Raw genomic sequence first — 16,746 nt, 5'->3', positions numbered from 1 at the left:
TGACTAATTAACAAGAGTATTTTGATTATTTAAATAATAAATAATTACAATAATTACTGAATTTATTAAATAAATACTTAAAAAATTACGGTGTTAATTAGTCAAGTTTAGCGAGCGTAGGTTAAGTTTGGTTAAATTATATTTATAATATAAATAACCATTTATTAAAATTAATAAAGAGACTGTTCATTTTCCACCGAAATCCGATTGACTACTTTGTTTTTAAATAAAGCTATAGCTGCGGTGGCATTAATACGTAAGTACCAATTAAATAAACAAAAAATATTGCATTTAAATAAAATGATAAATATTTTAGATTAAGTTGTGTGGATATGCCATGCATCAGAAAAAGCCGCGGTGCGGGAAAGTCCTACAACTGTGTTGTCACCTTTTTTTTTATTTATGGCCTTCAATAAATATACTTGAAGTACTGTAAAGCACTTCTACCAGTGAGATAGTGCAGTTTAAAAAATGTTAAGCAATGCATTTATGCCGAACAAGTGTAGGATTCAGTTAGGGGGTTATGCATCATGCAGCAATCAAATTGTGAGGATTAAATTACATTATTATATTAACATCCATTAATTTAGCATAATTGTTTATTGTTAATATTTTTTTCTTATTAACAGTTTTATATATTTGTTTTTCTTAATAATTTTGTTACAGTTGGCCTTGATTCAGCTGGTAAAACCACAATTTTGTATAAACTCAAGTTAGGTGAGATCGTTACTACCATTCCTACCATCGGTAAGATTTTTTTCTGAAACTAAATTATTTTTAAAATAACTTATTTTAAGTCGCTTCATATTCTTATATGAGATCTGCTACCACGTTAAAGCCCATAAAATTATTTTTCAAAATGGAGCAGAATACTCATATTCTCTGGTCAAATACTAGATAGTTTTATATTTATAATTGCTCTAAGATTTCATCACCGATTGGCCTTTTACTCATAAGAGGCATTACATCATATTAAAAGGATAGCAGTTGAGGATTATGGCTGAAAAAGAAACTACTGTTGCCATGAAAGAACTACCTTATAATCACCTTAGAAAAAAGTATGTGATCATAATGCAGTGTAAAGGAAACTCTTGACAATATTCATGCATAGAGTTCACAAGGATGTTTAAAAAAAGGTAATGTGTGTGTGTATTGTTTTCAAACTATATTTATTTATTTTAGCATTAAATTTTTAAGTATAAAGTAATAAATAACCTTAATAAACCGAGGCACTCAATTCTTTTAAAATCAGTTTATCGCTAAACAAAAATTAATTTTAAGAAAGTAGTAATATATTTTTATTACTTTTAATAATTCATAAATTGGAATCTGTTAGAAATATTTATAAATTAACAAATATGCAGGTACATAATGTTTGTGAAGGACAGACTGATATACTTTAAACCGTACATAGCATGCTGTTGTCATAGTTTGTTAACTTTTTTTCTGAAGACTTTTGCTGTATTTGTTTGCACACTTGTACAAATATACAATAACAGAACATTTCAACAACTAATCAAAAAACAAACTTTGTTTTACAGAGCATACATGAAAATGAGCATTATACATCATCATTAAAGCTATCATTTCCATAATAGTTTCACAAACAATTTTATGGTGTTTTTTTACATTAATTTTATTTACTACTGATGTACTTTAAGTATAATATAATAAGTATATTAATATAATTCTGTACAAAAGTATATAATTAATAGTACCAGTTTAATTTTTATGAAGAAAATCAAATAAACTTGAAATATTTTATTACTTTGACCAAACTTAATTTATTTTACAATTTATTAATAAATCACTAATTAATTAATGATAATTAAAACAAGCTGTTGTTTTAGATGTACACTCTATTGGCGATAATATATCACTATTTTTTGTTCATAAGGATTATTATTTATTTATTTTTTATTTTTTTAATTAATTTCTTTCATTCCTTCCTCATGAAGTGAAACTCCAAGAATTGCTTAAAAGTTATTTAAAATTAAAACTAGAATAAGTTTTGTGAGGTTTAAAGTATAACCAAAACAGGAAATTTTGACAGAAGGAAGTATTCACATTTGATAAGAAAGGTAGAATTCCTTTCTTTTCTTTGCATTAACTGCATATTATTTTTAAAAAACCACGATATAAAGAAGATAATTATCATAAATATGTTTAACTTTTTCTCTTGAATCACTGACGTTTAAAAAAGGAAAGTGTGAACTAGATATGTATAATTTATTAAAAATTTGTTAACTGTTAATGGTAAAATTTACAAAAAAGCAGTACTTATATCTTTTCATCTTAAGATATGCTTTATTTCTGCATTGTTGTATTAACATCATTTGGCACAACAGCTGCATTTTATTCCATGGCCTTTTATCTTGAACCTTTAAAGATAATTTACTATTACTATTAGTAACTGTTAAACTAAATAAAAGATTGCACCACCACATTTTATGTATCAAGTGGCTCAGGAAATACCATAATGTAGACCTGACCTTTGGCATTCATATTTCATTTGTAGTAGATCTTGCTAAAATTAAATTTCATCTTCATTAATTTAGAGTAACACATCGTATTGTACACACATGAATACAATTATCAAACATTCCCTTTAAAATGTTTATATAGAAAGTTGTGTACATAGCTTTAGTGTTGCTTAAATACTAAATTATATTCTTACAAAATTTTAGATTTTTTTTTTTCATAAATTATGCTTCTAAATATTTCAGAGTTATATTTATTTTACTTTGGTCAAACAGTAATTAGAATTATTTGACTGGTTTTCTGTATTACAGGCTTCAATGTAGAAACAGTTGACTATAAAAATATTTGTTTTACCGTTTGGGATGTCGGTGGCCAACATAAAATCAGACCATTGTGGAGACATTACTTCCAGAATACTCAAGGTCTTATTTTTGTTGTTGATTCAAATGACAGAGAACGTGTAGCTGAAGCTGCCAAAGAACTCCAGTATATGGTAAGAGTTAATTTTTTTTAGCAGTTATGGTCAAGTTCAATTTTTTAAATCTTATATAATTTTAAGAAGACAGTCAAAACGTCCTAAACTGGAAAATGTATTAAGTTAGGGTTATTGTATTAAAGTGTATTTAGGTTTATAGTTAATTAATTATTTAAGATATATTAATTGTTATTTAACCTTTTCTCATCACAATGATCCGCGGTTGATTAGCGCTCCGTGAAAATATGTTGGTATCTGATTGCCTCCCTTCATAGTCTTATACAACCCTCTTGTGAAAAAAATTTCAAAAAATTACAGTATATTAAAGAGATTAACAGATTTTGGCAAAAAAAATTGTTACAATTGGATATTTTTTTATGCCTGTAACAAAAAAAAAATTGAAGCAGTACAAAAATTATGATAATTTAATTGCACACTTTTTTTGTGCATTTTTGCCACGTGTTTTATTAGTGAAATTTTTTTTTTGCTTTGTGTTTATGAAACACAGTTTGCTGATTTTAAAAATAATACTTTCAAGCAAATCGGTTGAAAATTGGGCAAAATATGATGAAAAACCCGTGTCATAAATCACAGATTAGTAACATATGTTAGTATAAGTGAAAGTAGATTCAGAAAACTATGTTTTATAAAAATTTCCACCACTCAAAAGGCTATTCAGATTGACAAAAAACCATTTTTACGGTATAGGTATACTCTTATTCATTACGAATTGATATGTGTTAGATGTTTACAGATATCATTTGTCAGAAAAGATATTTATAGACCTCAAGTAAAAGTGACGTATTTATGACCACAAATTCCTTCTTTTTTTTGTGTTCCGTATATCATAATTTATTATGAAGCTGCCAAAGAACTCCAGTATATGGTAAGAGTTAATTTTTTTTAGCAGTTATGGTCAAGTTCAATTTTTTAAATCTTATATAATTTTAAGAAGACAGTCAAAACGTCCTAAACTGGAAAATGTATTAAGTTAGGGTTATTGTATTAAAGTGTATTTAGGTTTATAGTTAATTAATTATTTAAGATATATTAATTGTTATTTAACCTTTTCTCATCACAATGATCCGCGGTTGATTAGCGCTCCGTGAAAATATGTTGGTATCTGATTGCCTCCCTTCATAGTCTTATACTACCCTCTTGTGAAAAAAATTTCAAAAAATTACAGTATATTAAAGAGATTAACAGATTTTGGCAAAAAAAATTGTTACAATTGGATATTTTTTTATGCCTGTAACAAAAAAAAAATTGAAGCAGTACAAAAATTATGATAATTTAATTGCACACTTTTTTTGTGCATTTTTGCCACGTGTTTTATTAGTGAAATTTTTTTTTTGCTTTGTGTTTATGAAACACAGTTTGCTGATTTTAAAAATAATACTTTCAAGCAAATCGGTTGAAAATTGGGCAAAATATGATGAAAAACCCGTGTCATAAATCACAGATTAGTAACATATGTTAGTATAAGTGAAAGTAGATTCAGAAAACTATGTTTTATAAAAATTTCCACCACTCAAAAGGCTATTCAGATTGACAAAAAACCATTTTTACGGTATAGGTATACTCTTATTCATTACGAATTGATATGTGTTAGATGTTTACAGATATCATTTGTCAGAAAAGATATTTATAGACCTCAAGTAAAAGTGACGTATTTATGACCACAAATTCCTTCTTTTTTTTGTGTTCCGTATATCATAATTTATTATGTGTTTCAATACTTCGATATGTTGCTAGTAAGATAAGCTATTTTTGTAAATAATAAATAAATCCGTAACCCTCATAGCAATTATAATACACAAGTCTCACACACACACACACACACACACAAGCACATTTCTGAGAAAAAATGGTCATATTCTTTCTAGTCTAAATAAACCATTTTACATCGTATAAACGTCATTCAAATTGTGTAATAAAACTGATTCCTTTGTGAATATAAAACAAAATAACAGACTTAGATGCCATATAAAATGATTTTGTAACAGCGTTTTAAAACTGACGCCATACATAGCCAGTTCCAAGGCTACATGATCTGAAAAAGTTAAGGTTATTGTATTAAAGTATTTAAGGTGAGTATTGTGTATTACGTTAGCAGTAAATTTAAGAAATTTCCCCTAATGGTAAATATTGCTTTTTTTTTAATAATTAACATAGAAACTATTAAACATAAAACCAATTCCCCGTGGAGAAGTAGAATCCATTTTTGATCATTTCTCTTATTCTCCTCACTAAATTTAAAAAAATTGCGATTGCTTTACACCAAAAATGAGCAGTTGTTTCTTGTCAGCAATTTCAGTTTAAAACAAGGTTTCTAACAGCTGAAATTTTATAGGACTAAATATTTTTGAGAAAGTGTGAAACTGTGTGACTTGATATCATCCTTCTTATGTCCTTTCTCTTTCTATCTTTATCCAGAAAGGATATCATCCTTTTTCTGTTATTCTATTTTAAGATGAATACTGATGTAAACAAACTAGATGTATGCATGAGTATCTTTTTATATATATGACAATGTGTCGTCTGAAGACTGTGCAAGAATCACAACAAAAGACCAAAAAAACAGCTAAATGGAGTAATACTCAAACAACTAGCTTTTAAATCTGATAAGGCTTTTGTAATATTGTAGTGTTTGTCTATTAAAAAAGGCACTAATGCGTCAGAAGATTGGATTGTGTTTATTCTAAATGGAATATAGATCCTGTTGTGAAAGATGAAGAAGAGTCAGAATTTTTTAGCAACCTATTATAGATACAATCTTCAAAGAGGAAGTTGGTTTTTCATGCTGTTTTATTCTACAATAAGTATTTCTGTAGAAGTTGTTCAAAGCCTGTTCGATTAACTATTCTCCAATAGTATGAGTTGTTGAGAGAGGAGAAACAATTTTAAATCAGTATATTTTTGTCCAATATTTTAATTTTTGTTTTAAAAAAACACTTAATGCTCTGACTTATATACTTTGAAAATTAACTAGAGCGTGTAAGCCTGATTCCAAATATTATAAATTCTATAATGTGTTATGATTTATGAATTACTCGTGTGTAAATGTAAGTTTTAAATTATCTGGAAAATGTGCAATTTTAAAAAGAAAAAAAAATTGAAGTATTGTTTAGCAGATTTTTTTTTCAAAGTTTACTTTCTCAAAAAGTAAATGTTCATATAAAAAGTAGCATCTGGTACATAGGTATATTTATTTTAACCCCAGTGTCTTATGATTTTTTTTCATAGTTGTATCAGATTAAAGCGCAATTTATTTAGGTTTAAGAAGCATTACTCATAAGAGTACAACATCGCTTAGGATCTGAAGAAATCATAAATGGTATGGTGGACAAATTATCAGTTTGTGCTGTGCTATAAAAACATCCTCCTCATTTCAGTTCAACAGTTGGGTTTTTCATCCATTTATTTTTGCTAACAGTTACAGTTTAAATTTATTTATGGCCATTTAAACTTGCATAGGTTTTAACCTATTGCCACTCCTTAAGCAGGTCTTCCTATGCAAGTTCAAGTAATTATTTTAAGTGCACTGTAGGATGTAACATCGATTCATTGTAATGGTCAGATTGGATGTATTCATCCACTTTAAAATTTATATAAAACTGCAAACTACTAATTTTAATATGATCATTTTTAATATGTTCATATAAGTTTGTTATCTATAACCATATTTTCTGATCACAAGTGTCATTTATTTCAATACCTTGACACTAGTATAAATTATTAATGTTACATTAAACTAGAAAAATGTCAAATCAGTAAAAATACCAATCCTGTTGCAGTTTTATTATTTTTCTTGTGTGATCGGTTTAGCTGTAGTCCCATTGGCACTTTTATTTTTTGTCAGTAGTCAATCTGCAATATTTGATAATAAATAGTTTAGCCAATTCCATCCTAGAAGCAGAGTATAATTATTTTATTAAAATAAGTTTTTTCAATTATCGGTTTCATCCTCATTTGTAACATTTAAACTATGTTTTTACATTTTATAAAATAGCATTCTGAAGGACCAGGGATCTCTACAAAAGTACTAAATGAAAATAATAAATAAAAGGAGTAATTGAGAAAAATTAATTTTAATAAAATATTTTTCTTGTCAACAGCGATTTACAGGAACCCTCATAAATAATAAACTTAATGTAGTCACATATATCTGATTGAAAAGTGTTCTACAGAAGTTACAGATATGGCATCTTCAGTTGAAATTAGAAAATAAAAATTCAGAATTTCTTATTTATTAAAGTCTGACTTCTTTCTTCAAGATGTTAGCAACTTTATAAAATCTGTTTGAAAGTAGATTTTTGTACAGTGTCGGTGGTAAGTTTTATCGCAGGTGAATTTTAATTAATTGTATTTGCTATGTACCATCAAGCAGTAACATCAACATGAAAGTATAATCAACTGTATATCATATAAAAATCTCCTGAATTTTTATTTGAAAAAAGAGCCATCATAACATTTCTAATGCACTTGATATATTTTGTAACTGAACTCACTCTTAGTATTGTTAGCATTTATCGTAATTTTATTTATTCATAGTAAATTTTATTCTACTTCTTGTAAAATTTGTATGTTTATATTTTTATTTTTCCATTGTCGCTGTATTCTGAAACCAGTTTTTACTTTTGTTTTCTAAGATGCAAGAAGATGAACTGCGAGATGCAGTAGTATTAGTTTTTGCTAATAAACAAGATCTCCCTCATGCTATGTCCACATCTGAACTGACTGATAAATTGGGTTTAAATCAGATTAGGAATGTCCACGTAAGTATATATTAACATAGTTTATAAACAAATATGGCATCAAAGTACATTTTATTTATTACAAAATCTTAGATTTATTTTTCCACATTTACAGCTACACATTTCTCCCAACAGTGAACCAGTTTTCTCATTCTGTCAATGAAGAATGCTGGCGGTCTTTCCTTAAGCTACGATCTCACTGCATCCCTCAGTTAATCATATTTGGTGAAATGATTACGCTTAATATCCCTCTTAAATTGCAGAAAGAAGTGAAACAGCAGAGCACTAAATCTGGTGAGTATTCCAACTTCAAGTTGGAATAGGCTGAAATTTCAATTTCACAAGAGCCATGGTTGTTGCTCATGATGTGTGTGTAGTTAAACATCATCATGTTGCAGAATTATCAAACACAACACACACACACACACACATCTGTGTTGCTTTAATATCTATGTATCGCACAGAATTTACAGTTGACCCAACTTCCAGATAGTCTGTCATGTTCACGTGTTGGAAATCCCAGAACCTTTAAGAGAATTACTACATACTTACAGAAACAGTTTCAACACCATAAATGGCTTTTAGACAACAATCAGTGTCACTAGCGTTCACTTTTCCTCTGGTAAAAATTCAGTTGCTGTACATTTATTATATGTGTTGACATAACAACATTGACTGACAGAATATGAGAGGACATAGGTCAACGAGTTTTAGAATGTTAGTAGTAGAGGAATGAAGTTGAAAGATTGCAGGATATCACTTAGTACAACATTTTTGTTCTCCCATTATGTTCTAGTGAGCATTTAATTTCAGCCACCTCTCATAATTGTATTTTCTTCCATTGTATTTTAAATTACATAGTGCTTTTAGATAAAAAAATCATTCTTTACTATAACAAAAAAATAATAATGGGTAATAAAACAGTTATTTCTCTTACAAAAAAGGTATGCATTTTTTTTTAATAAGTTTTGTCTCAGGTTAAAAAATTGAGTCAGCTGTATTTTTCACTAGTTGTAGAATCAACAAAAAATAAAAACAACAACTTTGTTTTAAATACAACAGTAATATAGTTAAAAAGATAAAAGCCAATACAAATTAATATTCAAACACTTAAATATAAAATATCATACTTAACAAAAAAATGTTTTCTTCATTATTAGACACTCACACATTATATGTAAATTTTTTTTTAAATTATGAGTGTACTTTTTTAAATGTGGTTAAAAATTGTTTGGTATTTTTTTATCAAACCTCATATATACACATATATATATATATATATTGTGTGTGTGTGTGTGTGTGTGTGTGTGTGTGTGTGTGTGTGTGTGTGAATATTCACACACACTTGAAGTTCCATCAAAAAATATGCAGAATTTTAATTTTTCTCAAAAAATCGTTATTTATTCTTCAATATTGATTTTAACACCTTCAAAGTACTTCCTTTCAGATATAATACATTTGTGCCAGCACTTTTTCACAGTCTTCAAAGCACCTCTGAAATGCAATGTTTGGTGTGGCATTTAGCTCCTTCAGTGTTTCTGTATTTATCTCTTCAGTGTTTGCAAAACATCATTCTTTCATGGTTCTTTTCAGCTTGGGGAATAGAATGAAGTCACAGGGGGGACTATGTCTGGTGAATACGGAGGCTGAAGCATCATAATGGTGTATTTTTTGTCCAAAAATTCACAAACAAGCAGTGAAGTGTGAGCAGGTGCATTGATCATGATCCAATTGACATGACAAGCAACATTCAACATTTCTAATGCAGTGCTGCACTTCCATTCTTAAAACAAAATTTAATGCAAATTCTTTGTTCCATTGTTTCCACAAGTTAAAAGTAGCAAAACATGTTTTAACCTTTTCAACACCAACAATAAATTAAGCATCTAATATGTCGACCAATGTAAACATACGTTAGGGACAATTGCACCAACACAAAAAAAAAAGTTGTGACAATTAGATGTATACTGCATGGATAATTTTAAAATTCTGCATTTTTTCTTATCAACCTCATGTGTGTGTATATATATTTTATAAAACATACACTATAATGTATTGCTGAGTACTTCCCAGTTAAAAGCGGTAAATTTCTTTTCATACTAATTCAACCCTTACAATTATCAATTTGATGGTCCCAGCCACCCCACTAGATCACATTATTTTTTCTTTAATTTAGCTAAAATAAGATTTTCGTACTACATATTGAAATATTGGATGATGTTTTTCCTTTTGTATTGCGTTATTGAATAGCTTTAGTAACGTGATAAAAATGTAACAAATTTTACTTACAGTTAGTGAAGCTTATAGTCCTTGAGAGCATGGTTCCTTTCAAAGCAGTCTCCTGGATGAAGACCAGGTTTTTGTGTATATGTTTTGCAGTAAAACTTTGTCTCCTTCCTTCCACCTGGCACTTTTCTATTAATACAGACAGCACAGTCTTTGGAGGTACTTTTCACTTGTAAATAAATAAAGTAAGGAAGATTGTTAAGTCTTTCTTCTGCATCACTAGAGGAAGGTCGTCCGGTTTCTTATTTCAGTCTGGATTTCCTACATTGCCAAGAAGTTGGTTAATGAGGGTTTTTTTTGTATTTCTTGTGATCAATATGAATCTGAATATTTGAATTAGAAAACAGCAAATATGAATTAACAATTGAAACTTCCAAAAGCCAAAAGAATAATTTTAACCTCCATTTCATGCACTTGCATCCAAATTTATAGCTTGATGTTTAATGATCAGCACAATCCACACACACCCCCTCCCATATTCTAATTATACTGGCAGATAGCGGTTGGTTTTACACTTTCACAAATAACATCTTTAACTCTCCTTTCAGTTAGTTCTGTACTGTTATAACAAGTACTGAGCATAAGTATGTACTGTTAATCATGCCACACTGAACAATGAACATCATTTATCTGACAAAAGAAAACAAATTCTTGTTTTTTTCAGTTTCAACTGTTTTAGTACAGCCTTGTTCTTAACTTCTTCAGGTAAGCCATTCCTATTTCCCATTATGGTTCCAGTCAAATGGGTGTTCAATTTTTTTAATTCAAATGCTAGCTCCAAGCTTGTAGAACCAATCGAGGAAAACCGTCAATCTGGAACTTTTTCCACCAGCTTATGTGCGAAGTGCATCACAATTCTTGATGTGGCAAGCAAATCAGGCTTTACTAAACTACTTACTAGTTGGTTTGCTGTAATATGGCTCAAAACGCCATATATATCCACTTTTAGAATAGACATAAATAGACAATAGAACATAAACTTTTAGTCCCCATTTTGTTGGTTTATCCTTATTATAACATTAAATAATATGTTGCCCTTGAAACCAACTTATAAAATTTTATCTCCTCTTGAATGGTTTTGTGAGTTAGGATTCGGAGGACATAAATGGAAAGACCAGAAAATCTGGTAAAATTTATTTCTGGAGAATGCATTCTTAAAAAATGGCTGTTTCTCAGTCCACTCTTCCGAAAAGTAGTCCTGAAGTGAATTTTTTCATGCAAACCCATATTTAGTAGTACTCCTAAAAAAAGCTTTTGTTTCATCTAATGTTACAGGAGACCAGTTATGTCAGATTGACTGCTGTCGAAGTGGTGTATTCTTTATAGCTTATACTATGCATTCTTATAGCTAAACAGTTGAGTGTTCTGAAGAGGATGGTGTGGGGAAGGTTTGAGTTGAAGATAACGAGACAGTGGGAGAGTTTGGCCGACAGTTTGTGACAAGACTTAACAAGAGTCGTGCACCATGCAACTACTGTTGCTGTAAATCATGCGTAAATCAAGTTTTTTCCATCTTCCTTGATGAAACGCATTTTTGTCGGTAGAAAATGTATTTTCACACCATAAAGCATAATTCATATTTTCAAAATGGTTTCAAAAGGCTGCAAAAATTCTGCAGATTCTTTTTGTTACATTTGTGGTGAGTTAAAGATAGAAAGGCAAAAAAGAAATATAACAAGTTTCGCTTGACAAGTCTACCTCATGTATTTCAGAATGAACATAGGAGGTCAAGACAAAACTTGGGCACCCCACTAGGTTTGCTACATGTGTGTTAAAGGACTTAAACGGTGGTCAAAGGGTGAACTAGAAGCGTTGATATTTGAAGTTCCAGTGGTGTGGCGAGAGCCACGAAATCACACCAGTGATTGTTACTTATGTACAATAAAAATGAATTGTTTATCCAAACATGCCATCTGCTTTACGCGGTCTCTCATGCTCCAGATGTACCAGTGCCAATTCCACCAGAAGATTTACCTGAAATAGACAATTCCACAAGTGATTTAAATGAAGTTTCATCAAGGAGTACAAACCTGGAGATAACTGTGCACCAGAGCTTAATTCACAGTCTGAACTAAACGATTTGGTTTGAGACTTAACATCTGACCAAAGAAAATTCAGAATTACTTGGTTCAAGGCTTAAAGAGAAGAACCTGCTAGCAGCTGGCACCTCATTTTCCTGGTTCAGGTACTGAGAGAAGGATTTTGTTCCATATTTTTCAGAAGAAGAAGAATTAGTCCTAGTCCTCTGCACTGATGCACGTGGACTTTTGACTCGATTTAACATTCCATATGAAAGTACCAATTGGGACTGTTCATAGATTTGTCCAAAAGAAGCCTCAGACTTGTCCTTCTTCACAGTGGAAATACGTATCCGTCAATTCCCATCAGACATTCTGTCCATTTAAAAGAAGGTTACAATAATTTGGAATTTCTTCTCTATAAAATTAAATACAACGATCATAAGTTGATTATATGCGGTGATTTCAAAATAATATCGATGCTCCTAGGACAGCAAGAAGGATATACAAAGTTTCTGTTTTTTTTGTGAATAAAATAGCATAGACAGAGAAAATCATTGGATAAGGAAAGATTGGCCAAAAAGAGCTTCATTAGAACATGTAACCAAAAATGTGTTCTAAAAAGCTCTCATAGATCCGATTAAAGTTCTTCTTCCACTTCTGCATATCAAGTTAGGCTTGATGAAGCAATTTGTCAAAGCCTTACCAAAAGAAGGACAATGTTTTAATACATCTGTGACAAATTTATCGACCGCTAAACTGAAAAGGGTGTCTTTACTGGTCCTGTCATTAGAAACTTCTCAAAGATGGTAATTTTGAGAAACAAATAGAAGTTGCAGAAAATAAAACCTGGGAAGCCTTTAAAGACATAGTAACCAAGTTTTTGGGCAATAAGAAGGATCCAAACTTCAAATCAGTCGTTGATTACATGCTGCAGAAGTTAAAAAATTTAGGCTATTCCATGAGCTTGAAGATTCACTTCCTAAATTCACATGTGTACTATTTTCCTGAAAATCTGGGTGCCAAAGAGATGGATGAGAGATTTCATCAGAAAATGAAAATGAGGTATCAAGGAAAATGGACTACTTCGAGGATGGATGTTACGCTGAGATGAACCCTATAGAGAAAATAGAAGGAAAAGTGCAAAGCAGAGTATGAGCCATCCAAACAAACTTCAACACGTGGAAAAATCTGTAAGTATTTTACTTACTTCGTCATTAAGAATGGGTGAAGAGGAGGGGGTTTGGTTTTCAAAGGCATGACGTACCTTATAAAAATTAATTAAATAAATAAAAATAGATTAATTTAAAAATGCACTATAATAGAAATCAGGCTTATTTTGTGGCAGTATTTTGATGACAACTGAACTGTTTAGCTATAAAAATCCATAGTATAAACCAAAAAAATGATTATATTATATTAATTTATTATTAAAAAAAAAATGTTTTATATCTATTTTATCATATCACATTTTTCCAATTTTTCAGCTTTTTAAAAATTTTAAAATTGTGATTTATAAAAATCCTGATGTGATGGAAAAAATTAAGGTTATTTTCAGATTCAGTGCAGTAAAATACATAAGAATCTGTTATCAAAAACTAAAAAACACAACCATAACAGGCTTGTGTAATAATTTAGAAATTTTGGATATAAGTAATAATAATAAAGAAATTGTTATATTAGAGAAATATTATATTTATAAATATAATAATAAATATAGACTTATTAATAAAAATTGAATTTGATAATAAATTGATTAAATTACTAGACCTGAAATAACGATTGAATACTTTGATAAATATAATCTTCATCTTACTATGGTGGATATTGGAAGTTTTAAATATAACAGTAGTATATACATACTAACAATTTAAAAAAAAGTTATATTTTTAACTGTATATTTTAATTACAATAATTAGGTGTATTTTATAAAAATTGGTCTGCTAATAATAGAATTGAAGCTCTGAAAGTGAAAGTGATACAGATATGTGTGTTCTTATCTTTTATCCAACGGAAAAAAAATATTGGAACTGAAAAAATCTGGTGGATTTAAATATTTATTGAGTAATAATTATTTGATACAGTGATATATAATGTACGAAAAAATAATTTTTAAATATTATTTCCTCATTTTTCTTTAGTTGAAATAATCAACAAATGTAGGTTTGAGGAAATGTTTATCTTCAAAATAAATTGCTTATTGCACTTCATATAGCCATTAATTTGACAGAATAACCATTTTCTGTAGATTTAAATTATTTTTTCCCTAATAGAGGTATTCTTAGAACAGGTTTTTTTTGTATTTAATAATTATACACTTATTCCAATGCAAAAGATTAATGGCAGAATATTACTATGAAATCTAAGCTTATAATACATTTTAATGTATACCCCAAAGAATATTATTCGTTGGAAAAAAGGAGGTATTTATGTTTATTTCTAAAATAGTATAATAAAGTTTAATACTCTTAAACTATGATGTGTGTTTGAAATAATTCAAAGACCAATTTTGAAGCCTGATTTATTTACAAAAAAAATTACATGTCTTACAAAAGTGTTTTGTTCTCAAATTTGGAAAGGTGCACTATATTATTGCAGTTAACGTAATTCTTTTGAAATAAATAAAAATAAAATCATATCAGTCCGAAAAGTAGTTACTTTCTGATATTTATTGCCTATCAGTTTGCTGATTATATGATAATCCCAGACAGGAAAACTAATTCTTCTATAATCAGTTATGTTCACTGCAGAGTCAGTGTAGTATCTTATAATTGATGTTAATGTATTTTGATACATTTTGTTTTTTCTGTTTATCTTAACTTATGTAGGTCTATTTTTGAAAACCAATTTTAATATGAGAACGATAGCAGCCTACACAAACTCAATCAGGAATCTTTTATTAAAATCCATCATCCAGTGAAAACAAAATACAAAATGAATAACTAATCTTGATTTTTTGAAAAAGTTTTAATTGTTGTCTTGTTCTATTAAATGAAATTCTGATAAAAATATTATTTTAATTTGAAATACTGTTGGTGATGTTTTTAATTGTAAAGTGTTTGTTTTTAAATCTTTATATTTAAAAATGATTATATTCAGCCAATACTACATGAACTGACCAAAAGGTATCCATAATCTTTTGGTTATTTCCTTAGGAAAAAAATTCAAGTTAACTGTATATTAAAAATATTAATTTTTTTTTTTATTCTGATTGCTGCTTAATATGTTATACAGATCAATCACATCAGGAATGAATAGATCTGCTAGTCCACAGATAAAAATTATAAAATTACTTAAAATAATAGGAATCAATTAAGTATTTAAGTTAATTATTCTAAAAGTTAGTTCAGTTACTAAGTAAAATATAGGAACCATCCATTTGATGACTAGTTTTAGCATTAGATAGTAAAGGTACTAAAAATGTCCCACCTTCTTGTCATAATACCCTTGTTGCAACTTGGTCTAGCCTTTTGCATAATTGACCTGTTTTAAATTTCAACAGCACACAATTATCATCCAAATGTTAGGTGTACACAGTTCTGTTTAACTTTATTTACTTACGGGGATCTGTTCATTAAATGTGTCATTGGCCATCAGAATTTCATCCTTATTTTAGGTTTTAAATCACATCTTACCTTATATCCTACATACTATTCATAGAGGTATGCCAGTGTTATGGAACTGTCAGGTTATATAGATTTTTTGTTCCATGTATTTTGACTCCTAATTTGTTATTTCCTATGTCAAGGATGCTTATTTTTACCTCTTTCCCTGTCTCATCTTATTTTCATATCTACTTACCTACTCTTAACCTAAGTTTCCAACAAATAGCAATATTTCTGATTATGTATTTTCTGTTTCACAGTGGTATATCCAAGCGACTTGTGCGACGCAGGGACATGGACTGTATGAAGGCTTGGATTGGCTCTCAAATGAACTCGCTAAGAAGTGATTATGTGCCTCTCCTTCTGTTATGTGCAAAGTTATTGTTTTCTAGTTACAGAACATGTTTTACTTTTTGAACATATTAGTTTTAAGTGCAGCTGAAAATTTTTTGTTTGTATAAAAGGTTTTTGTACTTGAATGTTTATGAATGGAAATGCTGCAAAAAATGTTTTCTTTTTTTGTTTTTGAGAATTTCTTCTTTGTTCACTTTGATGTTTCTTTCTTCATTTCTTTGTCATTCTTTCTTTTCAATGATTAAACAAAAATAAATTGATATTCTTGTTAGTTCTTGTTTATAATATTTTTATCATTGTTTATTTTTCTTTTATTTATTTTAGTCAGTTTATCATACTTAGATGTAAACTCTAATGACTTTTTTTTTGTATATTTTCTCTTATTTTAGAAATGATATGGCACAATTTAATTCAGTTATGATTTCAAAATTATAAAAGTACCATTAATATTTAATTTATTAAGTTAATAAAATGCTATTAAAAAAAAATTATATAATAAAATCAAGTATTTATTATTATAGTTATATGTATTTTTTTGGTACACCTTTTAAAATCTTAATTGTTCATATATTACTTATACCATGAAAACTGCTAGTTATTTTAATTTAATTAATTATATATATATATATATATATATATATATATATATGTATATGTATATATTTCTTCCTTTAATTTTATTGCAGTTTTATCTCTTCCATTGTGTATAATTTTTTTTTATGAAATCAATAATTATTTTAAATATTCATTAAAGGAAATTGTTTTCACAT

At 28.7% G+C, this 16,746-nt stretch overlaps 1 protein-coding gene across 1 annotated transcript in view; it reads left to right on the top strand.

Annotated features, from left to right (window-relative positions):
- Positions 1-16,247, top strand: part of Arf4 (ADP-ribosylation factor 2) — a 32,322-nt gene extending 16,075 nt beyond the window's left edge. Inside the window, exons 2-5 of the mRNA XM_075362956.1 lie at positions 667-747; positions 2,793-2,974; positions 7,609-7,734; positions 15,883-16,247. Of these exons, the coding sequence (XP_075219071.1) occupies positions 667-747; positions 2,793-2,974; positions 7,609-7,734; positions 15,883-15,969 (476 nt within the window). The 3' untranslated portion in view covers positions 15,970-16,247. The remainder of the gene's footprint in view (positions 1-666; positions 748-2,792; positions 2,975-7,608; positions 7,735-15,882) is intronic.
- The last annotated feature ends 499 nt before the right edge of the window (positions 16,248-16,746 follow it).

This window comes from Lycorma delicatula, chromosome 4 (assembly GCF_047948215.1).
Source record: "Lycorma delicatula isolate Av1 chromosome 4, ASM4794821v1, whole genome shotgun sequence".
In the NCBI taxonomy this organism is placed as follows: domain Eukaryota; kingdom Metazoa; phylum Arthropoda; class Insecta; order Hemiptera; family Fulgoridae; genus Lycorma; species Lycorma delicatula.
Note: the sequence above shows the minus strand (reverse complement) of the source record. Positions and strands in the feature narration are given on the sequence as shown.